This window comes from Alexandromys fortis, unplaced genomic scaffold (genome assembly GCF_014885135.2).
Source record: "Alexandromys fortis isolate MF-2015 unplaced genomic scaffold, M_Fortis_MF-2015_v1.1 scaffold_60, whole genome shotgun sequence".
Taxonomy (NCBI): domain Eukaryota; kingdom Metazoa; phylum Chordata; class Mammalia; order Rodentia; family Cricetidae; genus Alexandromys; species Alexandromys fortis.
The window spans coordinates 7780643-7806140 of record NW_026067946.1 but is presented as its reverse complement, the minus strand read 5'-3'; the positions used below and the strand labels follow the sequence as shown (position 1 = coordinate 7806140).

The following is a 25498-nucleotide window of genomic DNA, read 5'->3' as shown; positions in this document are numbered from 1 at the left end:
GGATCACGCTTCTCTCCCTAGCATTCTCTTCAATTCTGACATCACTGGGGCTTGCTGGGGGTGGGGCGAGGCTGACTGTGCTGTGACAAAGGATTGGGGCTTCCACTGGGAGTAAACAGAAGTAGCAAACACCTTTTAAGAGGCAAACTTTTATGATTAAACATATACCCACGGTGATGAGGGGTCGAGGTACCCCACGGAAAACAAGTGGAAGATGGAAAGCTATTGAATAATTTCCTAAGGTGGCACTTCTCAAATATTTCCAGACTTATCTTCAGAAGCTTTTTAAGGGGTAAAAACCAAAAAAAGGGAAAGAGGGGAAAAACACACCCCCACAAAAACCAAAACCAGCAAGGAAGTGTGGTTCTAACTCACACATTATAGTGGTGCTCCCTAGACGATGGGGTGTCTTGAATTCAAATGTTTTAATACCTACACCTGAAAGAAAATGTGAACATTTCTCCCTAAAATTTGCATTTTCTTGTTGTTGTGTTAAAGTAACAACTGATTTTCCTTCAATTTTGGCTGAATATGGAATTCTATTGCACACATTCTTGACTCCCTACCCATAATTGCACAAACGAACGTGCACACCTGTGAAGAAAATGCCTTGCTTCTGTCTCATTGGTGTGGTGAGCCCCACGGTTCTAGCCATGGTGAGACTCCCATCCGTACAAGGTGGTGGGTGGACGTTCTCACCACAGCGGGCGTTTCCCAGAGTCCCTTTAGGCGCTCACGTTTAGTGGGGATTATCTTCCCAAGAAATGTCTTAATTACTAGAGGAAGCTGCCTACAATGGAATTCGGTGTTCTAGAACTTAAATAAATGGCTCTTTGTCTAGATTGCCAACCTTCCTCCCGCTGCGACCCTTTAATACAGTTCTTCACTTCATGTCGTGGTGATCCCCCACCGTTGTTATTTCAGAACTGTAATTTTGCTACAGGGTTGTAATGTAAATACGCCCAAGAATGGTCTTGGGGGACCCTTGTCATGACCTCAAAGGGGTCATAACCTACAGGTTGAGAACCTCTGGTTTAGAAGGTACAAGAACTAAAGCTGAGTGTTGAGACCAGATATCAAAAGAACTCCTCATTGAACATCTTCCCCCAAACGAAACAATCACCAGGTGCAGTGTGTTTTCTTCCCTGACAGCAAGCTTGGTGATGAGTGAGAGGAACGCAAGAAAGCTGCTCCCTTCACCACGTAAGTCTAGATGGGCAAACTAGTGAGTTAGAAGGCTAGTCCCAGGCAGTAATGATCTTTGTTCTGAAGACTTGCAAACCAGAAAGCCATCTTCTAACCAGAGCATCCTAACTAGCCGTGTGCCATTAGTCACACACCTCTGCAACCACACACCCCGTATACAAAGCACCACCGTGCCCGCCCCTCCTTCTGCAGGTTGCCCTTTTATAAAAAGAGGGTGGTCTCTCATCTCAAAATGAGGTCAACCAGCCAGCTCCTTGCCTGTTGACATGACCTCCCCACCATGCAGGGAGCGTGACTTCAGTACAATAAGGCTAGAATAACTCATTTACTTCACTGGGAGTTCTGTGCAATTACCACATTTATCCATTGCTTCTTATCCATAATTTCAGCTCCTAATACTCTTCTGGGTCGAAAGGTCTTTAGTTGTCTGACACTCATAGAAACCACCTACTCTTTCACCAGCAAAGACATTTTTAGCTGATGACATTTGAGTTCAGATTTCTGGTTGTTAACAAGTCAGGTAGGATATGACGTCTCCGGAAAATGGTGTGACGATTTTCTCATTTTGCTGTGTAAACAGTACCAAAACCAAAACCAAACAAAAACATTTCTGTATCTCTTCATCTTTTAGATGACTAAAGCCAGGAGTTGGAGTGGGACTCTTTGCTCATCTGATTAGACAAATTCAAAAACCCTAAGCTCCATGTTCAAAACAGATCAGATATAAAATAGAAAGGGAAGCTGGGAAAGGGGATTTTATTTTTGGAAATATCTTCCAAACTTAAAGATTTTGGTATATATCATGAAAATCAATAAAGGAGTATTCACAGCAATGATCAAATTAACTTCGCAATCTAGCCATGTTCAAAGGGTCTGGGGGGAGCTGATTCAAGCAGCACTATATAAGACCTCAAAGTGTCTGGATCATGGGTCCTCCTCACCCATAACATGACTGATGACATTTTGGAGAGTGGCTTAATACCTTAGTTTTCCATCTCTAATGTGGAGTCAACACTAAATGTCAGAAGAACCCACAAAAGGTAAGTAAGCGGTGGGTTGGTGGCTCTCTGAGGACGGAAAGTCACAGCAACTGAGCCTGCCAGTTATTCCTCTTCCCGGGGAGGTAGGCAGACACATCCTTCCTGCTCTGTATGCTCTCCAAATGTGGCCAAAGAGATGCGAGGAGACTCAAGGCAATACAAGAGAATGGTTTTATTTCGGGATAGCTTGTAGAACCCTAACTTTGAAATAGTTAAAACAGAGCTGAAAAATGTTGGTCAAACCCCAGCAAGGACAGTGAGGTGCCCTGTAGACGAACAATTCCATTCTCAGCTCCTTGAAGCAGTCACTGTGCTATTTGCACTTGTCACCGTGGCCTTCCTTAGGACTCAGAGTTATGTAGTTTAATAAGTGACCATGGAACATACAGGTTTTCAGTACATTAGAGACATTTTAAAATACATTTTTAAACCTTGAGATCCATCTTCAGAGTGACTATCTAACCTTGATTTGGAAGACTAAGAAAGAAACGATCTTCAATTTTGAGCATTTTGATAATAACAACCATCAGACAAATAGAGAGAAAGAGATCTATCTATAAAGATACCCAGGCATTTTCTCGAAACAATAAGAGGAGAAACTATAATAAATGGAAAGAAATTGGCTCTGGGATAATTCCAAAGGAGCCTATGAGGGTGACAGGGTGATTTGTGTTAACTGATGCTCCAGGGAGATTGTTTAATTTGAAACAAATGAATCTCTGCAAAGGGTGAAGGACCACAGGCTGGAGCTGGAATGAGCATCCATTGCTTCGGCTACTGCATGGAAACCTGGAGGTATGACAGTCTCACCTGCCCAAGTGCCCCCACATGGCAGGAGGAAAAGAATAGACTTCTCCACTCTGGGCCAGTGACATGCTTTCTATCCATCCCTGGGACCTCTGTTCCCATCAGCTGAAAGTAGGGCATTAGGAATGAAAACAGCATGAAAAATGCTTTGCATTGATTCATTAACCACCAGCTATTTCTCACCAGTCACAAGGTGCTAAGTGGGTCTTCATTTCCACCTTCCTACTGCAGGAAGCAAGGAGCACAAAGGCACACGGAGCTCTCTGAAACCACGCCTTAAATTGGCAGAACTAAGGAAGGTAGATTCTCTGTCCTTTTTTCTTTTTTGAAGGGAGAGTTTTCAGGTTGCCTGGGGGCCTCGGTAAGGGAATTGGAGGCCAAAGCAATGAAGGAAAGATTATGAATAATACCGCCCCCAGGCTCTGTAACACACGATTCAAAATCAGAGCAATTATAGATTGTAAAATCAAAAGGAGCCCGATACAGTTCCGAATTGTCCCATAATGACCTTGCACATGAATTCTGAAATGTCAGAAGCCCAGTCCTCTGCTTAGGAGAGTGGCTTTTTTGGTAGGTAGCTCTGCTTATGATTCCTCTGTGCCTGCCTCTCCTGTGCACCGGGCTCTAGGACAACACAGTTCAGACAGGGTGCTCTCTCCTAACTCGGGTTAGGCTGAGATTCTCTTGAGGTCTTTCTTTCCATCCTCCTGATATTAGCATTTTTTTGGCTGTCTTTATCAGACATTTCCTGCACAGTGCTGAGAGGCGTGACTGAGGCACAAGCCAGGAAGAAGACAGACCTTGCACTTGACTCCACCCGAGGTGTAGAAATAAAACAGCCTACTCCAAGGCTGACCAAAAGCTGTAACAAGGAAATGAAATTGAGCTGAGCCTTAAAGACACGTAGGGCTGTAGAAATGCAGGGGAAAAAAAATGGGGCAAATGAAAGGTGACAGCTGTATTCAGCAATAGGGAAGATGCTAACTCCCTTCTGGTCCCTTGCACTTCAGTGTGGCCCATCCTGCCGCACTGTCCTTTGGTACTGGAGTTTCATAAACCTTTTCCCCCTGTCTGGGAACTTCTCCCACCTTCTCACACATGTGGCTCCATTATTAGAGTCTGAGCTCGGATGGAGAAGAACTCCTCACACTGGGCACATCCTACCCAGTAATCTGGGGCTATGCTCCTCTCTCCTGTAATCATCACCGACAAGAAGCACCCTTGATGCTCATCTTCCTAAGAAGGCTGGCCTAAGAGAAATGAATTCATCCCTTAGTCCCGGGAAGAACAACGTCCAGCAGGGATCTGTTGAACCGACTGTAAACAAATGCTTGGGTGAAGGAATACAGCTTTGTTTTATATTGAATCCATTACTGAAAAACTACTGGCTTACGAAGAAACCAGAGCCAAAAGCATCAAAAGCACAGCTATCATAGTTATCATCATCATCATTCCTTTTAAAAAATTAAAACGCTCTGTCTTCAAGTGTACCTATTACCTGCCCCTTACGCAGAGACCTGGGAGATACTACAGGACCGATCAGAACAGACAGAGAGATAAAAGCAGTTCTGCTTATTAAGCTAAAAACCTGAGCCCGCTCCAACCCCTCCAGTGACCTCTCTCCCGATCTAAGATGCAGGCAGCCGGGAAACTCGAAATGGTTAAGTGAGTACTTTAGCCTCTCACCCTCGTTCAGTGGGCTGCCTGTTTGGGAGCTGCGGTGGGATGATGGATGTGTCTGTCTCCATAGCGAAGTGATTAATAGGCATCTGTGTCAAGCGGACCCGGGGACCACAAAGACAACAAAGCTTTTCTCTGTCCTTTAGAGAGAAATATGCAAAGGCGAAAAAGAGGATGGACATTTCCTCCATCGTCGAGCCAGAGGGGGTTTGTGTTGGGTATAAGAACTAAGAACGATGGCAACCCCCCCTCCCAAAAAAAAGCCCCAGAGTCGAATCCCCTAAAAATAGACTCTCGGCTCTGCTTTATAGTAAGACAAGCCTGCAATTTCCTTGAAATCCTCATAACAACTTGAGTGAATAGAATCTAACAACCCAATTTTTCTTGTTTGAAAATCTTATTGCAACAAACTGCCAGGCTCAGAGCCCTCTAAGGCAGTCGGAATGAATGGGCCAAGTGAGAGCCAGCAGAACCAGGGCTAACCACACAGAGCCCACTGTAATCCCCGCGAAGAGAGAGAAGCAAGCAGCGGGAGAGCCTCAACTGCAGACAATCTCTCCTCGGAGCCACACCCCACCCCGTAGGGATGACCACACTGAAACCGAAATGAGAGCTTTCTGTGGTTATCTTGGCAGGAAACCCTGTTCTTCTTGTCCTGGGGCCTAACGTTAACCAGATGGTTTGGGAGAGACTGAAAATGCCAGCAGCCCTGGAATTGGGCTCAGAATTTATAACTCAAACTTTCCTTTTATTTCATCCCCCCCCCCCCCCCCGATACAGATTAGGCATCGGGAGGAGCCGCAGTCTTCGAGATGCCTAAAGTTAGTGACTCGCCCCGCCTGAGTATGGGCAGCCTGCTGTCCTGGCTAGAGAGTAGTTAGGACTCACACATTGAAACGGTGCTTGCTGCGGTTGACTGCGGATGAACCCGCTGCCAGTTCTACCACTTCTGAAATGGATACAATTTTGGCTGGGATGCCTTCATGGGAAGAGAAAGGAGAGCAAGCGTAAAACTCATTCAGCTTCATTTTCCCCGAGAATGCCGCCCTCATTTTCCCCTGTGCTTGGTTCACGCATCCTCTGAGGCTCTGCTGTTTTAGACGTGACCTTGCCAGCGGGACTGCACATTTAGACAGTAGACTAGTGTCTTTGTCGGATAGACAGTCACAGTAGAATAATTTTTAAAGCCGCGCCTTGGAATGTTGGTTTGTGGGCTCATGCCTTAGAAGTTATTGTCCCTATAAGTTTAGTGATTATTTTAGATTTAAAAAGGTTTTTTTGCACAAAATTAATTTTATTATTCTTAATCGTGTGTGTGTGTGTGTGTGTGTGTGTGTGTGTATAGGGGTATGTATGTACACATTCATCCTGGGGTCAGTGGAAGGTAAAGGCATTAGATTCCCACTTCGGGCTAGAGTTTTGAGCAGTGTGAAGCTGCCTGGTGTGGGTGTTGGGAACTGAACTCTGGTCCTCTGAAGAGCTGTATATACTCTTAACAGCTGAGCCATCTCTTCAGCTCCATTTGCACAATTTTCAAGGTTTATTTTCCTGCCCTACGGTTTCTTTCTAAGGGAGATTGTGATCTTTAACATGTACACGATCCCTGAAATCAGACCAACCGTCTCATCCTGTCTTCTTCCTCTGCCTTATAATGAAGCATCAGAATGTGAAGGGGGGGGGAGGCGGGCTGGGTCTTCTTATAACACTGGGAAATTCAGGCAATTCTTCGTTTGGATTATGTGTAGGGCTTTGAGTTTTCTCAACAAAGTAAACATGAATCAGAGGGGAGAAGTCTGCCTTAATATATTCCAGCCTCTGAGAGGAAACCGAGAGGGGGCACCTAAGAACATTAACTGTGAGACCTGAAAGACCTGGGTTCAGATGCGGTTCTATGAGTCACTGCTGTGTGGCCTGTGGGCATGTCTCTCCATGAGCCCCAGCAACATGGGCTAGAAGATGAGGGCTACTGGAAGGATGAAGTGGGTTAGCAGATGAACACATGGAGAGAGAGTACTGGCCTGTGGAGGAAACACACACAGCAGTATTTCTAGAATTCCGGATGAGTTGCCTGCCTTGAATAGGGTCTGAGATAGAGTGCCGGAGAGCACACTTTGGTGCAACCCAACTGTATTAGTCAAGAGTGGAGAGATACAAGATGAAAACATACAGCCCCGAGTCTTGGCAAATGAGCGTCCAAGAGACCCCCTCAGCACCATGAACAGTGTCCTGAGTCAGTGCCAGCCAGCATCAGCATCACCTTGAACTTGTTAAAGACACAACTTTTCAGGTCTAGCCTAGACCCTCCTCTGAATCAGATCTCAACTGGGTCTGACACTGGCCATTCTTGAATTCACTAACATTTCTGAACCCCACCTTCGATGTCATCCTCAATGTTTTAGAAAACAAATCTTCATGATGTAGCTCGGAAGCCCTACCGCAGACACATCCGAGGCAATGGATTTCCAAAAATGGTTTACGAAAAACGTAAGTAAAGGAACCAAGTGTGCCTTGGTGTTCAAAGTGCCAATCTTTAGGTTACATGTGCCGTTTATTTACTCTGATTAACACTAATGTTCTGACCAAGAATACAAAAGTGGTGCTATTTCATTGGAAAATAACCAAATCTATCATATCTTTTCCATGCACAAATTTCTCTCATCTTTTCAACGGCTTACTTACATTATTTTTATTCCTGTGTGTTTGTCTGGAGGGGGGCACAAGCATGTAAACACCTGACCAAAATATTACATGTGCCTTAAATTACGCCATTACAGTCATAATACCACATAAAACCACCCAATTGTTAGTCCCATGGCTTTTGGGAAGATGCCCGTGGCCTCTAGTGGCCCTAACATGAAGACATGATGTGTCAATCTCTGTAATAGGTGCCACTGGTTATTGATCAGAATCACATAACTCAGATGTGTCCCAGATTGGATCAGCCCAGGTATGCCTGGTTCTCAGGGGCAGAAGAGAATGCTTCTGAGTGCCCAGAATCGAGTAAAGTAGCCTCCTTTAATGGACCACATCTAGCAGCACCCCAAATCAGCTCCTTAAACTCTACCCATGACCACAAAAAATTGCTCGGGTCATATAAAGTCTTTCCCTCTACCTCTACGTGACTAGACACAAGAAAAAGAATCCAGGAAGGCTCTCTGTCTTTATATTTTTTCAACTGGAAAGAGGGAGCCTGAGTTCATGTTTCATTCCAATGCTAAGGTACGGCTTTATGATACCAAAAATGCCCAACATGGCAGTGCACTCAATGGCCCTTGGCACCTCGGGTCTGTTAAGGGGAACCGAATGTGAAAACCGATAGAAACGTATGACATTTTAAGTTACATTAAACTTCTGCTGTGTGCTTTTAAATCACAGAGTGCGAGGCCAATCAGCACTTGGGGTGTATTTATTACCCTAACAAATGTCAGATGATTGTGTCCAGCGTTATCCATTATTTATGGATAACAAGAGGCTAAAGGAGACTGCAAATGACATACTTTAATATGTCTAAAAGGTTAGGCATAATACAGTTTACAGCCCTATAAATTTCTTGACACCATTTTCCCCTCTGAATAAAGCATTGTCGGTGGCTGTCCACGTGGAACTCCTATTATTTCCATACCATTCATAATAACCGCCTCTGTCTCCAGTGAGGCAATGGTAGGCGCATGCTTGATAAGAAACACATCCGTGTGAAAATGTGAACTTTAAAAATTCCAATTACTCCCTTAAAAACGAGCCGCTTCATGCAGATAGCTCCCAAGCTGTAGACGTATAAGAGATTAAGAGATACTAATTGAAGATGACCAACCTTTACATTGTCTGTAATGGGCTGCCTGGCACCGATGAAGGTCCCATCTAACGTGCCCAGCGTACGTGAGTTGACCCACCTAGGTTTCAGATACTCGCTTCAGGGCCTTGCCGAGGTTTAAAGAGCTAAAGACATTTACGTCTGATGAAGTTCGCGGGGCTGCTGACAGTCCATCTGGCAGACTGTGCTCTTTGCAGATCTTTGCTATGACTCTGAACAGCCTGGATCTCCCTGGTACCAACAGAAGAGCGCAGGCTTTCATGTCCTGTCTCTCTGGGACAGTGGTGTGTGCTATACATTTGGGGACAAGCCCTACAGAGCTTGAGGTCATTCTCATGTGTACCTAGGCAAAGAGAAGCCCTCCTTAGGAGATCACCCATTTGACTCAGCCCTCTGCAGACCAGTCTGCCTTCAGAACAATGAGGGCTACGAAGCGAGCTGTCTTAAAAGCCTTAAAACTAACAAACTACCCAAAACTAGGCAATGAGTAGGTGCTGAAAGCCATCGAGCATTGTTTTTCCACCCTTACAGGGGACCCAAACTCTTAAATTGACTCTTCACAATTTCATTAGGAAGACACAACTGAATCTAAGGGACAGAGTGCCGTTGAATCAATTAAAGAGCAAGTGCGTAGCTGCTCCAGATGTTCCGTTAATAAGATCATGCCTAGCCTGGTCCCTGGAGTCCTTGAAAGTTCCATTAAGCTGTCAGAAAACTTTGTCATTGTGTGTGTGTTTGCACAAAAGATGGGAAGAGAGTGCAGGGAAGGGTGGGGTAAAGTGTCGTGTCAGGAACTGTAGGGCCTGAGAACACAGATACAGAGGAAAGGCAAGAAGAACAATTGGACGGCGAATTTCGTTTCTTTAAAGTACCGCAGCTCAAGCTGCTGTTTTGAGTAAAAGCTTAAGCTTCCCTAATCATAATTTAAGACCTTTATTTTGGAAGAAAAATGAATGGTATGTGGAAAGGGGGGTTTAGTGGGTGTCTCTAGAAAATTCCAATATTGGCGTACTGAATCAAGCAGGCAGGGAGATGAAATAGCTTCTGCATGGCTGACATTTAACTTTTTTTCCCCTCTCTACCCTTTCCACAATAATCTCATCAAGACCTTAGATGAATTCAGCTGGTTGTCAAGAGGATAGAGAATTAATTAGATCAGATCTACATCCTTGCCTGCACAGCCGAAGGAACAATTGCACGGTCTGCATGGGATTCTCAGCCCGAGCGTCCTCCCTGACAAATGTGCCCAGGAAACCCCATACCCTCCACCCCAAGGCCCAGGCGTTAACTGTCCACAGCACCACTTTCCTGGGTCCTTCGACACCCCAAGTAGATTCTCTTTCTGGTAGTAGTAGAGTAGTATTTATTGCTATTCCAAAGCTAAAAGATAGCCCATTAAATTACATTTTCACTTTTTTCTTAGCCTCTCATGACTTCAAGTTCTGTCATGGGTGAAACGTTACACACCACATATTCCGGTGCCTCACTAAAGGGACAGAGAAGCCCTGGTTTGGAGTTCCGCTCGCCAGGGCTTTACCTGGAGTCGAGCACGGACGTTGGCAAGGAGCATCTACCAGGAAAATGCCAGGAATAAGCAGTAACAGACACGTTAGGACCAAACTTGATACAGAAATCCCTCCCGCAAATTCATAGAATATTTGTAATCCAGAATTGCACGTGATCAAACAAGCAGGATGGTATATGTATCACTGGCTAATCTACCTTTGTCTTCCCTTGCTTTCCTCCGGTCTCCTCCTCTTGCCAGCCTTCATCCTGACCCTGCTGCCTGCCAGAAAAGCTGAGACAACTTCACATGCGACTTAGGGCACCGTGCTCTTATTTGATCCCAGCGCACATTCCAGGCCTTTATATTCTTGCTCACTTTCGTCACCCCACGTGACATGCCTCTCAGTAACTCACTGGGTGCGTGAACAACTTGGTGACTTGTCCCTTCAATTTGTTCTCCTCGCAAAAAATTCTTTCCCTTCTTCCGTTACTGACAACCAACATTTCCTTCAATGCTTTTCAAGGCTTTTCCCTAGTCTACCCTACTGGGAGGCAGCCATGGCCTGTCTTTACCCCACCAGGGCTCTGTCTTCCCTTTCATCCTTGACTTCTCTTGCACGGACTTCCCCTCTGTCTCACCAGAAGCTAGCTGTGACTCTCACCCCTAATTGTGAACTGCTTCCGTGCAGATTCCTGTCAAAGTCTGTATCTTCACTGGACAGTGGGGGCGCACGCCTTTAATCCCAGCACTCAAGAGGAAGAGGCAGATGGATCTCTGGGTTCGAGGACAGCCTGGTCTACAAGAGCTAGTTCCAGAACAGCAGGAGCAACACAAAAAAACCCTATCCCGAAAAACAAACAAACAAAAACCGAAAACCCAAATCTATGTCTTTAACATTCAGTACAAGACTTACATCCACACATGAATATTTGTTGAATGAATAAACAGAGTAATGCTTCTGTGTTTTTCCTTCATTTGTTTGGTTTTTAGTGTGTGTGTGTGTGCGCGTGTGTATGTGTGCTTGGGAAGGCCAGAGGACAGCCTTAGGTGTCATTCCTCAGGATGCCATCAATGTATCGTGTGTGTACAAAGACGTGTCCAGTGCTAGGGTTACAGGTACAAGCCACCATGTCTAGCTGTCTATGTGGTTTCTAAGAACTGGAATTCGTGTTCTCAGGCTTTTCCGCTGAGAACTTTAATGACCGAGCCTTCCCCACAGCCCTAAGAAACTTGTCCTTTGGTCTTTCTTTGTGACTAAGGCTCTTGTCACCACTACAGAACCATGATTTTCTAGCGTTTTCTTGGTCTCAGTCCCCCACAAACAAACACTAAAGTGAGACCAAACACCTGTGGGGATCATATGACGAAAACTTTCATGCTAGATAAGCTTTAAAACAACAAGGTTAACTGTCCTGCTTGGCAGCAGTTCTATTTAAGAACCTTCCTCAGATAACAGTGCTAATAGGAGCAACTTTCAGTGGGTGTCTATTACCAATACCATGTTTCTGATGAATATGAAAATTTTAGTGATTATTTTCTGAAATCAAATGTAATAAAACTATCAGAAGAATTTTTTTCTTTACCTTTTCCTTTTTTTTTTTTTTTTTTTTTTTTGGTGTGTGTGTGTTTCTCTGTGTAGCCCTGGCTGTCCTGGAACTTGCTTTATAGACCAGGCTGTCCTTGAACTTGAACTTGGAGATTCTCCTGTTTTTGCTTCCCAAAAGCAAAGGCTTGGGGCACCATGCCCGGCTACAGAAGGAACTTTTAAACTGAGTCTCTTATATAGTTTATTCTAAATTTCCAAGTATGGTTTAGAGGCCAGTTCTGAGACTAGCTCTCAGATCTTGTTGAATAAGTCACCAGCAGCGCTTCCTGAAGGGAAACATGGTATATTTCTGCTACTTAGCTTTTTGACAACTTGACATAAGCTAGAGTCACCTGGGAAGAGGGAAGCTCAATTGAAGAACCACTCATTGGTCAGTGACTAGGGCCACCCTTGGGCAGGTGGTCCTGGCTTATATAGAAACGGCAGCCATGAGGAGAAAGCCAGTAAGCACCATTCCTCATGGTTCCTGCCTCTGCTCCTGCTGTGTTCCTGCCTTGACTTCCCTCAACATGGACTGTTATTGGGATGTGTAAGCCAAGCGAGGGCTTCTCTCCCCAGGCTGCCTGTGGTCATGGGGGCTATCCCAGCAGCAGAAAGCAAACCAGGACTCTGCAGCTGTTACCTTCAGACACAGAGTGATGCTTTGGAGAAAGTATATCTCATGAGGTGTCCAGGATAAACCAATAGGGTTCAGGTAGAAAAAGTAGACAAGATACTTGGCTAAATATAAATCTAGATAAACAGTGGTGTTTTGAGAGAAAAGTATGTCTCTTGCGATATTTGTTCTATGCTTACACTAGAAGCATCGATTTTATCTAACTTTTGAAAAATAGTATTTAAGTATATCTGAAATTCAAATTTATCTGAGCATGTTGTATTTTACCAAGCGACCCTCCTTTTCTACTTTCTAACAATGTATTTCCAAGGCTCTAAGACTCCCACAATCATTTGGGAATTTCTAAAATTGTTGTTGTTGTTGGTGGTGGTGGTGGTGGTGTGTGTGTACACATGCTGGTATCATAGCATGCACACACAGGTCAGGGGACAATTTGTGATTGCCAGTTCTCTCTTTCCATCCTGTGGGGTCCCCGAGATCATATTCAGGTCCTCAGGGATTGACCCACTGAGCTATCTATGAGCCCACGGACACTCCTGATACAGACTTGAAAGGTTTGGAGGTTAGAACAGCTTGACGGAGTTATATAAAATGGTATTAAATCTTTATGGGGCAGACACAGCACAACTTACACTCAGAAATGCTAGTCTTTTAAGAGCTTCCTTTTCCTCACCACCAGTAGCAGCTCGTGTAGCATTTTCCCATGAACAGAGCAGGATGCCTTCCTTCTAACGCCCCAGAGAGGAAGAAATGAACTCTGCTCAAAGGCCAGCCCGCCTTCTCAAGCACCTTGCTCTGAGCATCATGTTTTTCTTATTTTGAACTTCAGATTGCCAAGTGGAGGGAAGGGCCTCTTGTGCCTCCCACCACTGGACCCACAAGACAGCAGCCTTTTCTCAGGAAGTTTCCTGGAGACCAGTCATGCTTCACAATCACATCTGAAGATGACTGTGATGCTATAGGAAAACTGTAAGGCTTGGTTTTAAACGTTTCAGAGGAAGCTCCCGCTAGTCAAAAAGTCAGTGTTTACAACATTTTAGATAGAAATCCTGTAGCTGACATTCCCATTTCCTCCTTTCCTGCTTTGGTGATCTGTTACTGCTACAATACTGGCATGGAAGGAAAACGGGCTGGGCCACAGCATCCATGGGAACACCACACCCTTGCTGTTTGCAGTCAGGGCCCATAGCTGTTGCCAGAGTTGACCGCGTATGTCTTGATCTGGCTCCTAGAGGCCATGCTGACCACATAGGCCTTTCATCACTTTGTTCCTACTTGCGCTTCGTATGTCTGGCAGCTGGGTCTGCCTTCGACAGCAGGTGAGTGTGTCTGTCTCTCTTAGCCCAGAGGACACCTCGATGGCACCCAAAACTACCCTACAGAATCAGTGATTAATTTTTCCTAAGGCACCCCAGAAAACATTTTTGTTAAGGGTGTGACTGAAGAAAGAGAACAAAACATCTGGCTTTACAAGAAGAGGCCTCTGTTTTCTCACATATTACTATCACAAGGAACAATGTATATAATTTGATAACAGCCAAGAAATTATTTTTTTCTTCTTGGGAAAACAGGCATGCTTCAGAATACCAAATCAGGTAAGTTTTAAGTACTGACGAGTAATACAATTATAACTGGCCCTGTACTCAGTGGTTCAGTGTACGACTCCAGGTGCATGGGTTCCTCAGTCTGTTGGTACCACGGGGCCTGGTTCTGAAGGTCTGGGACTCACAGCGTGAGTGGAAGGAAAAGGAAGAAGGGTCAGTGTATGTATTTTCAGGACGGGGATACATGTGACAGCCCTGAAGAAGCAGAAGTGGCTGGAGGTAAACTTTCTCTCAGGCCACAGTGTGGATAAAAACTGCTGCCTTCTAGTCTAGGGAACTCACTGATGATGGAGAAAAAAAATCATACCGGGTGCTTATAGGCTACAGAGGCAAATTTCCTTATAGCCAAAATCCATCTGTCTTTAAATACGATCTCTTCCCCAACTTCAAAGCTTGGTTTTGGGACAGAAATGAGAGGAGCACAGGGTTGTTGATTTTAACACTGACTCTTGTTCACTTGGCTTTGAAGTACCCTGACAACTCATGGCTTGGAAGTCATCAAGCCTCCTTCCAAGTACCAAGGGCAGTGTTCTTGGTAGTAGTTTCATCCTTATTGGACTCTCCCGGTCCCTCTCGGCCAGCATTACCCAAACTTTACTACGTCAGGGACCATGTCTACAGCTCCAGCCACACCGACAAGTCTCACCATATGACTGACTTAGTAGTATATCTAAGACGTCCGCTATTCCTCCTTCCTTAACATTTGCTTTAAATTAGCTTTAACAACATATTTTACATGGAGAATTTACATAACTGTTATGTATTTGTAAGAAGACTGTCACTTTTCACGGACAGAAAGTCAACTTAAAATTATTAATCAAAAGCAAAGCAATATTCATTGTAAGATAATCAGCTGCAAGATAAGCTCCATTCTAAAGCCTGTTGTACACTCTTGGCTACACAGGGATGTCTACAGGTTTAGGATACTATTGATGACAAAGCACCAAGTGGAGACTATTTCCTGACATGAGAAAGAGAGGGCACAAATTCCCCCCATACCACCATTCTTGAAGGCCACAATGTCCCCGTGTCACCTAAAGCATCCACATTCCATGTAAGGTGCCACATATCCCACTTGGAGGCAATGTTGGCAAAGGTTATTATGATTATGATGCATTAAGAAAACAAGAAATTGGCAATAAAGAGAATTATTGACAAATTCTAATCATAAAGCTGCATTCAGGACGGGCATAAAAACATGGGCAATCCACTCACCATCCCAATGGACTTCACAAGTCTTACTAGACACTTAGTTCCCAAACTAATTACACACTGACTAAAATACTGTCTATGGCTACTACTCATTTTATCTTAATTTAAATGCTGCTTGTACTTCTTCCCCAGTCTACAGTCTCTTTTGGACGAAGCGTGACCAGGTGGTAGCATCACACTCTCTAAAGCTTCCTGAAAGGGAGGAGCACGCAACGATGCCGAGATTTCTCACCACACGAGAACATCCACTTTCCTGGTTACCGAGGACTCATAAGAAAAGCACAGTGAAGTCTGAAGAGGGGGCGTTCTCTCCTGCTCCTAAGTTCTCTCGTATCTACCAAGAGCAGGCTTGGGGCCGACATTCATATCTGTGGCCCTCCGCAGCCCTGGCAGCTTTGCACCTGCCCAGCTGCCTGCTGTATCTTTTAGCTCTCTTGGGGATCCAGTTTTATACCACTCCTAATTTCAGTAGGAGAAAGGGGATACAACAGTGGCCATTCTCCTCCCCCAAGTTTATCTAATTTAAAAAAAGAACGTTCTTACTTCTTTTGTGGTGGGGAGGCGTGGTGGAGAGTAAACAGACCTAAAAATAAGTTGGGTTCCTTCTTTTATTTCTATGTAATCAGAGCCCCTTTGAAACTACCCATTACTACTTCAATGGTTATTGGGTGAATACATAATATATATTTTTAGATGTGGTGAAGCCAAGAAAGAAGTAGTCAGGCTGCATCTAATTTATCAAGCTGGTGATTGAGAGGCCGGCCTGAGAGACACCAGATATCTAAGGACCCAGAGATAAAACAACGGTTGGTTGTGAATCCAGGGCTTGGAAAATATCAGGCATTTTTAAAGAAAAGAACCAAGTCAAGAGACATTAGACAAGGCCAGTAGGGTAATGAAAAGCGAGGCCAGTTACCGAGAGAGAAAATGACTTCATTTTCTATGCTAATAGATCATTGTGCTTCGCAGGTTTTCCGCTCACGCTTTGTTAGTGGGATTGTATATCCACACAGCTCCTGGATGTCACTCACAGTATAGAAGGAAAGAACCTTGGAACATTCCACGGGGGGGCTGGGGGGGGGGAGGGCAGAGGGCTTGGGTCTACTATTTCGAAAGGGGAGGCTAAGAGCAATGGTAGCAGAAGGGGGTTAGACCGCAAGGTGAGGACAGGGCTGTGACAGAGGAGCGGGATGCACAGGGTTAAACCAAGACCAAAGACGTGACAAGGAAAGGAAAGAAAAAGCAGCAAGCATACTCTGGAAATGTGTTTGGGAGGGTGGGGTGAGCAAAGAATGGGCTTGGCCCGGGGTCAGTCAGTGGCTGTGCGGAGCTAAGCCAGTGGGCTCGCCCTGATCACTGACGCTTTCTGGCTGGCTCCAATAAAAGGGCCCTGGGCACTTGACTCCTCCTCAGATGCTGGTCAGTGGGCATGGTTTCTGCCCCGCGGAGAAATGTGACGCATGGTGGAAACAATTCCAGAGTATCTGACTGCGAAAGCTGGAGCACACAGGTGCCACATTCCCATGAGACAGTCAGCCCAGTGAAGAGCGCCCGCAGAGGCCCTCAGACAACCCAGACGAGTACAGCATCCCGGCAGATGCCGAACACAAGGATGCGACGTCATTGAAGCGCTCACATCAGGAGATGAAAGGAAGGCGGGAAGACCACAGGTTGGGTCAGGCTGAGGGACATCGTACTGATTCAGAGAAGGGACAGGACTTTTCCAACAGAGAAAAACATCGTCACCAAGTCACGCCACACAGTGCTTGGCCAAACAGAACGGAAGTTGGAAACAAATCATGAACAGCAAACAGAATGGTCATTCAGAGAAAAAGGGGCGAATCAAAAAAAAAAAAAAAAAAGAAACAGAAAAATCATAAAAATCATGGTACAGGGAACATTAAGCTCTGTCATTTCAGTTTCTGCATAACAACTCATTGGCATTGCCCCATCAATCATAGACCGCAGCTGTCGAAGATCAAACTCAGGTTTGATGGGGCAAGGCAAGGAGGTTGGTCACAGCACAAGAACAGCAACTGTGTTAAACACCCATGCAATCACCTCTGCCACCATTGTCTGACACTCTGCAGGCTGCTTCCAGCTTCGTTGGCGTTTAGAATAAGACTCGGGAGAGTGAGCAATGCCGAGTTTTAAAACAATCTGTCAAAGTGCTAATTGGACTCCTTCGGAGCCTCCATTCCTTAGGGGAGTTGATGAACAGAGAAAACCCATGCTGCCCCTCTCAGAGAAGAGCAGAGAAAATGACCGCATCCCAGGCCTGACCAGAAAAACTTCTTTCTAGTGTAGCAGGTAAAAACTGGGCAAGTAAGTTGTCCCCTACTTGAGACTACAGTCAGGGATGATGTGTCTGAGGTCTGAAGCCACACACAAATAATAGCACATGCTGGGGCCTGTGGCGTGTCGGGCCTCTTTCCCTTCACTGAATACTTTCTTAGGCTGGTAAGGACAGATCCCTCTAACTTAAAGAGGCCGAAGAGACAAAGCCAGCTTTGTTCTTTAAATAGATTTGAGGTGGGACAGATGAAGAAACGGAAGTCTATAGAATAATAAAAGCAGCAAGGAAGAACAGGATAAAAGGGCCATCTTTACCATTTGGGCTCAGGAACTAGGGCAAGAGAGTGCACGGTGCTTACAGGATAAAAGCAGATTAAATATATATAAAGAATTAGCATGAGAGTCTGTCCAGAAAGGAATACACCCAAAGTAGGGAAATCTGAATGCCAAAAACTACAGGAGAAGGCATGACCCAGATGGTCCTCCAAGGGTCCCCGTGAACTCCTTGACCCTCAAAACTCCAACCCCAACTTGGATGGAACTCTTGAAAACACATAGAAGCAAACAGTTCTGAATGGGGGGGAGATGGCTCAGCAACAGAACTGGGGTTTTGAGCTATGATTTACAAGGCTGTTCTGGGGATAAGCAAAGGTCTCTCTGATGGCAGCTGCAGCTGAGGTAAGATGCATTAGTAGAAGCAGCAAACAGCTAGGGAAGACATGCTATTTCCTGTCTGGAGGCCAGCACAGAGAGCAAAGGAGAATTCAGGACAGTTCACAGGTGGAGTCCCCTCCGTTCAGCGAGCCTGCCTTTCCACTGCAAAAGCAGAGCCATTCTGCTTGGTTCAAAAACAAATTTTTGTTGCAGTTCTTGTCCTCCAAAGGTGGTTATAGTAGTCTGAGCACCACAGGCCTGTTCAGAGTCGGCTCCGTGAGAGAGGGGACAGAGCTAGAGGAGGGAAAAGACCCCGCCCTTATTCCTCAAGTCACTGACTTTTATTTCCATGGCTTCCACTTGCCAAAGCCTGAACCGCTTTCCAAGCTATTACAGTGGGGAAAGAGGGTCAAAAAATGCATAGCATCAAACTAGGAGGAGTTCAGAGGAGTGGCAAGGGATCTGAGGAGCAAGCATTCGCTCCGGGTCAGCCTATGCCTCTTCTGGAGAGGAAGACCTCAGGATGTGCTATCTGTGTGGCTTCTCCCTTGGTCAGAGGACAACTGGGGACTGAGTCTGGCTCAAGGGCTAGGTTGCAGTCTTTTCTGAGATGCTTTCAATGGAGGGACACAGGAGGTTCCAAATGCCACTAGGATTCAGCTGGAAGCAGGTGCACAGTCCTCCCCTTTCCCCCACCCCTCTCCCCCCCAGAGGAAGAGGTACTTCCAAGGCCTTACCCTTCTTGTCCTGGTGGTTATGTGAGGACACAGCCCCCAAAGGGTCTGTGCTGCCGGGTGCCTCGAGCAGGTCGTTCCAGTCCAGCATGCCTCCCCTAGACTCATACCCCTCTCGGGATGCCGAATCTGACGTGGTGGTGCTGGGCAAGAGGGAACTGGAGTGCCCTGTTTTCATCACAAATACAGTTAGGGAGACATCACTGCACACTGCATTCCCTTTGCTCAGAGGCCAGGAGACAGGACACCATGATGACCTTGAGGCCAAGGGCACGCCCTAGCAATGACAAGGCTTGCTGGTAGGGGTGGACTGCTCTGTGCTAGGTAGAAGATCCTCTGAACCTGCAGTTAAAGCAAGAAAGGCCAAAGACTGTCTCCGCCACAAGCTTACCCTGTCCTTTACTACACGATAGGGACAGTGACCCCTCCCAGCCTTGGGAAGATAAAATAGCACAATATTCAAAGTGTCACAGTGCCTGATCCATAGATGCTCAAGACATACTAGTGTCCTTCCTTAGAACGCAAAGACACTCCTGGAACATGGTTTGTGACCGATACGGCACCAGCAATAGAGGACGGCCTTTCCCATTACAAGTAACTTAGGCGATCTCAAGCCCTTCCCAGCAAGGCTCCACAGTGCATCTAGTGTTCAGTTTCAGCTCAGCCTCATGGGCATTCCCCATTCTGGGAGATGCTCTCTCCCCCAAGGGATCCACTCCCATGTCTTTGGCATGGAAGCCGCCTCCTCTGCTCCTCTGTGTGTTGTTACAGAGGCACCTTCTGCATCTAAAACTGGTTTCCGAATTTCATAACTCTGTTTTTATAACTCAGACTGTTTTTGTGGCCTCACTGATGAGAAGGTTAAACTAGAAAAAGGTAGATTTCGATCTCGGATGTGGCCCAGCATGGGAGAGTGCCAGAAGACAGGAGTGACTGGGAGTCATGGCAGACACCCTAGATATTTCCTGTGAGCGCATTTTGAAGTTCACTCTCCACCTTGCCGCAAGATAAAAGTGCAGATTGTATCGGATCCTTTCAGCTGTCAAAATGATTTAAAGGCGCCTGATTAGCCATCCTCTCTGGTAGGAATAAAATCCAGCCTCTTTGAGACTTCTGAGTGCATTATAAAGCCATCTTGAGCACTTTTTAGAGAGATCACTGAGCGCCATACTCATGTCTGCAATCCCAACACTTGGGAGGCTGAGGCAGGAGACTTGCTCTGAGCTTGGGACCAGGCAAGGCTATATAGAATAAGTTCCAGGTAAGCCTGAGAAAGAAGCCAAAAGAGCTACTGCATGTGTGTTATTGGTGTCTTTGGCACAAAGCAGAATAGACTCAGGATAATTCTAATAATTCTAACCTCAGGATATGATCAGCTTACATATGATAAAATAACTGGCCACCAGAAAGACAGATCCTACTGATAAACGCATGCCATTTCTCTCTATTCTTTTGATCTGCAGTTACTATTAGAAGTTGGAGTAACAGGCTGGAGATATTAAGATAACGAATTTAAAACAAGGTATTTTAAAAATAGCATTAATCTTGAACCTCTGCTGCTGGGGAAAAGCTAAGCCAGGGGAAGAGGTTTGTGTAAGCAACAATTTCTTTGGAAGCACAGCACCTGAATGCTGCCGTAAAGCTTTGGTAACATTTAAAAAGCCTCTCTCAGAGCAGAACCTGGATGGTTCCTATGTAGCTCGCCACATCTGTTTTGTTGAAAATAGTCTGCTTCACAGCCCACCGCTAAAAATATTCTCACTTAAGACTCAGGGAATGTTTGATTTTTCTAGACGTTGTGTTTCTGAGTTCTGCATCGTTTCTGATGCCGAGAAGAAGACAGGATCAAGAAAAATCAGCCTGAGAAATGGGGGGAAAAAAAAAAAGAATCTCCTTCCTGCTTACCTTGGGGTCTAAAACGTGTTTATTTCCACACCTGAATTCAAGACTACATAAAGACAAAAGAATATGGGCCAGCTGAAAATACTACTCGGCACCCAACATAAGAAAATAAATTGAAATAGCTTTGTAGGTGGGTAGGGAAGCGGAGGTGGAGGTGGTGGTGATGTGTGTGGTGGGGGTGGGGGAGGGGAGGTTGTGCTCCCCCCCTTCAAATAGCAAGAATTTCTTCTACCTGAATTGATAGGCGCTTTGAGCACTTTCCATTTAACTGTGTTCAAGGGGCACTTTTATGGTAATGCCATAAGTATGGTTTAGTGAGAACATTTCTTAATATGGTAATCTAGGGGAAATGTATGCCTAAGGGACACATTTTGCTGTAGAAAAATTTCCTGGACCATATGCTACAGATACATGGAAAACTCATTGGTGATGGAAAGCTAGGGCTATGGGAGGAAATTAATGTGGACCAGATGGTAGTTAGGTAGGAAAATGCTTCACACAACTGTGAGAAATCAGCCTCTTCGTATCTCTGAAGTGTTAGTCTAATACGCACCACATCTCGAGTCTCTGTATGTAAATCTAGAGAAACCATGCATCTGATCAATCTTTTAAACTTGTGGTTAAGGACAGAAAGCACGGGCTGGTGATGAATCGAACAAAGAGCAAATACCCGGGCCTCGAGAAGTTTAGAGCCGCCAGGTGAGAGTACAGAGAACAGCAGCCTCTACGAGCAAGCGAGGTGAATATTCTTAGGATTCTCCATGCAGCGGCTGGGAAGCCATGGATGGTCTTTCCTCACAGCTTGATTTGACAGGCTATAGGATTTGCACTGTCCATGAGACATCGTGACCAAAATGACTTGTGGATATGGTATTGCATGTCAATAGATTTGCTGTAATCATGCAGACCAATAAGAGAGGTCACATGTAATCAATGGGACAGAACATATGCTCTGATAGTCTTCAAAGACACAAAAAACTACAGCTATATTCAAAAAGTTAATTTTCATGCATCATGTCGTTTCTCTACATCTACAAATCTCTGTGATTCTAGAGGTTAGAGGCTCTTCCCACTCCTCTGTTAACAATGATTGTAGCCGATTAGACATAAAAGAGACACTAATTCAATACAGAGAGGTAGAGAGAGAGAAAACAGGACCCAATTCACTAAAGGGGTTCTTGCACATGTGAGCGACGTTGCCTACAGCATTAGCCAACAGAAAACCTGCACAGTGTGCTAAAATGACCCCTTTACTTGAGGAAGAAAATCTCCTCTTTGTGGTTTGTTATGTGGGTCTAAATCAGTCAGGAGGTGCATGGCGCACAGAGGCTACAACGACTAACTGTGCAGGTGCATTCTGGACTGGCTTCCTTGTCTGCATTCATGCCCAGAAAGGTAGCCATTTGGTCCTTCCTCTGAGGTTACAAGTCTGGCACCTGATCCATTGGCTGGCATATAGCTGTCGCTCAACGAAGAGTTGTTGGGTGAATTAATTAAATATTTTCTTAGTTAATGCCAAGATAGTCATCAGTTATGAGAATCTGCAAGTACTGTCTAGAGTACCACTCTTGCGTTTTCCTTTTAAAAAATGTGATTTCCCTTCTTTGAAAGCCTCTCTTTAGGCCCTCTTGGTAATTTCCTGACCTCTGTGGTGGATCATCACTCATCTTGATGGTCAATTAGCCACGTCTCCACTGCATACTGAGTAGCTACCTGCAAGGGGCAGGGTCATAAGCCACAGGGAAAGCGCCACTCTTCTTTGATTCCTTACAGAAGTTCAAAAGTTCACAACGACCGGGCGCTACCCTTGAAAGTCTTAATTTTTCCATTAATATAGGGAAAAATTAATAAATGCCTGTTCTTTGAGGGGGAAATGAAAAATCCACTTGCTTGAAGAATGATTATTTTGCCCATAAAGAGCATCCCAGAGCTCAATTATATGTTTGAAGAATTCCCCGGGAGTTAAAATTGGTCTTGAACAACGGATGAATGCCAGGAAGGTGGCTGGCTCAATTGGTTTCAAGGTTTGGATTTCTTGACATCTGATGAAATTTCTTCAGCTGTAGGCAACGATGGTGAAGTCGGACATTGCAAAGGAACAGGTGCTAAGTGGTTTCCTTCCTGAAGGTTAAGGTTAAGCTCAATGACATTTGCTTTTTGAGCAATTTTCTCCTGGTCTGTGTTGTTCAATATTCTGGTTTGAATCATAGATAAGAGAATGTCAAAGGTGGAGAAATCCAGTGGCTTTGTCTGTTCCCTGCTGTCTCACCTCATGAGGGGGATGGCCAGGGGGAGTGTATTGCACAACTCTGGCTTTTAAGACAGCCTTGAAGACTTCACTAAGCCTTCTGATTTATGCTACTTGGTCTCGTGGATTAAAAATTTACACACTGATTGAGCACATCTGTAGACACCTTGAACTCTTCTTTGCATCCTAAATCTTGTGTTTTTCTTCTTTTCATCTCTCCCCCCCCCCATTTTAACCTACTCTTATATTTAAAGACTGACCCTTAATTGTTTTGTGTATCTCAAACACACATAAAAGCTACAAACTGTTGAACTCGTGGTCCAAAGTCAAATGCAAAAGCTTCAATTTGATACCATAGAGATGTTTTCAGCTTATGTTTTGAAAAAAGCACATTCAATCATTTGTTTTGAAAAACAAAGAGGGAACAGCTGCATTTCGGCTTGCATGCACAGAAGTGCGGACACTTCCTGACCTCCCACCAGTGCCTGAGTGTTTCAGGCAGAGGACAATGGGAGAAATCCTGTTTGGACATCACGCCTACGGCCTCACACTTCCTCGCATACGTTCTGGAAACAAAATCTCACTGAAAATTGTGGTCAAGCAAATATCCAAACTCATTCTGAGTTTAAGTTTTATTGGTTGATTTCATGCTATACTGCAAAGGTTCTCCTCCAAAGACCCTGGTGTCTGTGCCCTATATGGGAATTCCCCTATGGGGGAAGGTTATCCTGACAGCCAAGATTGGGGAGATGGTATTGAGGGGCTACCGTTTATGAGTTGGAGTCCCTGTTATATATCTTGAATCTCCTTATACACAAGCATATTTAAGAAGAAGAAATCTCTTTTCACTTGAGAATCCCTTAGATGTATTTACCAAATTCTTGAATGTTTCATATTCTGTGGATTCAATATATAAGATTTGTTCTCCCTCATCAATCGTCCCATATAGGCAGAGTGATTTTTTTTAAGCTTAGTGAAATCTAGGAATAAGTTTAGTGAATTGGAGCCCTGAAGTAACAAAGAATCTGGTCTATGATTAGGAATGAAAACTACAAACTACCAAAGGATGAGTAACTTTAAGTATTAATATTGATATGTATAGATAGATATATCAATAAACTGACCATACACTGTGTTGAAAGACATTTCATAATCTGGTAGAGGAGTTGAAATGTCTATAAAAAAATGAGGATAAAAATTAATTAAAAAGAAATCTATGGCTTAAAATACTCAGGTGGATTAGTGCAAAGTTTTCCATGGACATAAAATTATGACAGTAGCATCTTCCTTACCATTCAGGGCCACGAAGGAATCTGAAAGACAAAAGAAGGGAGGTGGTTACTTAACCGCACACTCTTAGTGACTTACACAGTGAGGGGGATGAGCTAATGGGAGCCAGGCCAATGGGGATGCTCTAACACTGGAAACTATTCCGCTTCCTGCTTGTAACCTAATCTGCTTCCTGCTCAGTTCTATCTCCACATCTCTTCCACTGGTGTGTGTCCCCAAAGTCATTGCTAACAGGTAGAGAAAGCCCAAGGCTTAGAGGAAGAAATGGGCACCGCAATGATAACATGAGAGTCAGGAAGCCATGCTCAACTTGGTACAAAGATGCATGGCTGTGGATAAAGTAACCAGGCCACATCTGTAAGAAAGAACTTTTCTTCGTGCTCTGTGTGGTTTCACCCCCATGAATGGACTGAGAGAACTGTCCAGTATCATAATCCGTAATGTTCTTAACTCATTGGCAGTTTTAGTGAGGAAATTAAAAATCCAAACACACACATGTGGGAGGCCACATATGTAGGTTTGTGTGCTGATGTCTAGGTCAGATTACTGGTTCAACAGGGACCCTCTGTGGCTTTTCTCAAAGTCCTGTCAAAGTCAGTGCAGCAATTATGCCAACACCCTCTGAATACACACACACACACACACACACAAGTATGTGTGGTAGAAGTAGTTCATGTTCTGGTGGGAGCAGGCAGAGGGGAGAAGGCCTCAGGACAGCGGGCAGGCAGAGGCATAGTCTCACCTTCTGTCCTGAGTGGGGTAAAGGATGGAACATGAAGGAAATAGGCTTTACAGCTGGCCTTGGGCATTAAACTACATCACTAAATCGGAGCTTTCTACTTTACATATGCTTGTTCTCTTAGGTTACTCTGCCTGAGCACATAGATATGTTGTGTTAAGCACACACTAGTAATCGATCCATCAGCATCTCCTTTGTAGATTTCCTGATTCAAGCCAAATCTATCTTCCTATTTTTCTACAGAGACTTATACTACCAGATAACAAAAATGTGACAAAAATATCTTCTAAAGCTAACTTAAGTATCTGTAATATCCCCTACCCTTCCCCCAAACACCCTCTCTTTCCAAAACTGAAACTGCAAGGCACATGATAATTAAGATAGAATGATTGCACTTCAAACCCTTTTACTGATGCAGGTGAATAATCGCACACATGGCACAGATGTTTGGGTGATAACACATCTCCTACAACAATTTTGATGCATAACTATTTCATGAGAAGGTATGAAAAATGAAAATGTTGGCCACATATTGTACTAATAATTC

The 25498-nt window shown here is 44.7% G+C and overlaps 1 protein-coding gene across 4 annotated transcripts in view; it reads right to left on the bottom strand.

The window, feature by feature from the left end:
- Positions 1–25498, bottom strand: part of Sema6a (semaphorin 6A) — a 124000-nt gene that overhangs the window by 5715 nt on the left and 92787 nt on the right. Inside the window, exons 17-19 of one of the 4 annotated variants that reach the window (XM_050149239.1) lie at positions 24215–24235; positions 24047–24097; positions 18776–18940 (exon numbers count right to left, since the gene is read on the bottom strand). In XM_050149239.1, the coding sequence (XP_050005196.1) occupies positions 18776–18940; positions 24047–24097; positions 24215–24235 (237 nt within the window). The remainder of the gene's footprint in view (positions 1–18775; positions 18941–24046; positions 24098–24214; positions 24236–25498) is intronic. The other 3 variants (XM_050149241.1, XM_050149240.1, XM_050149243.1) reach the window with 3 other exon arrangements.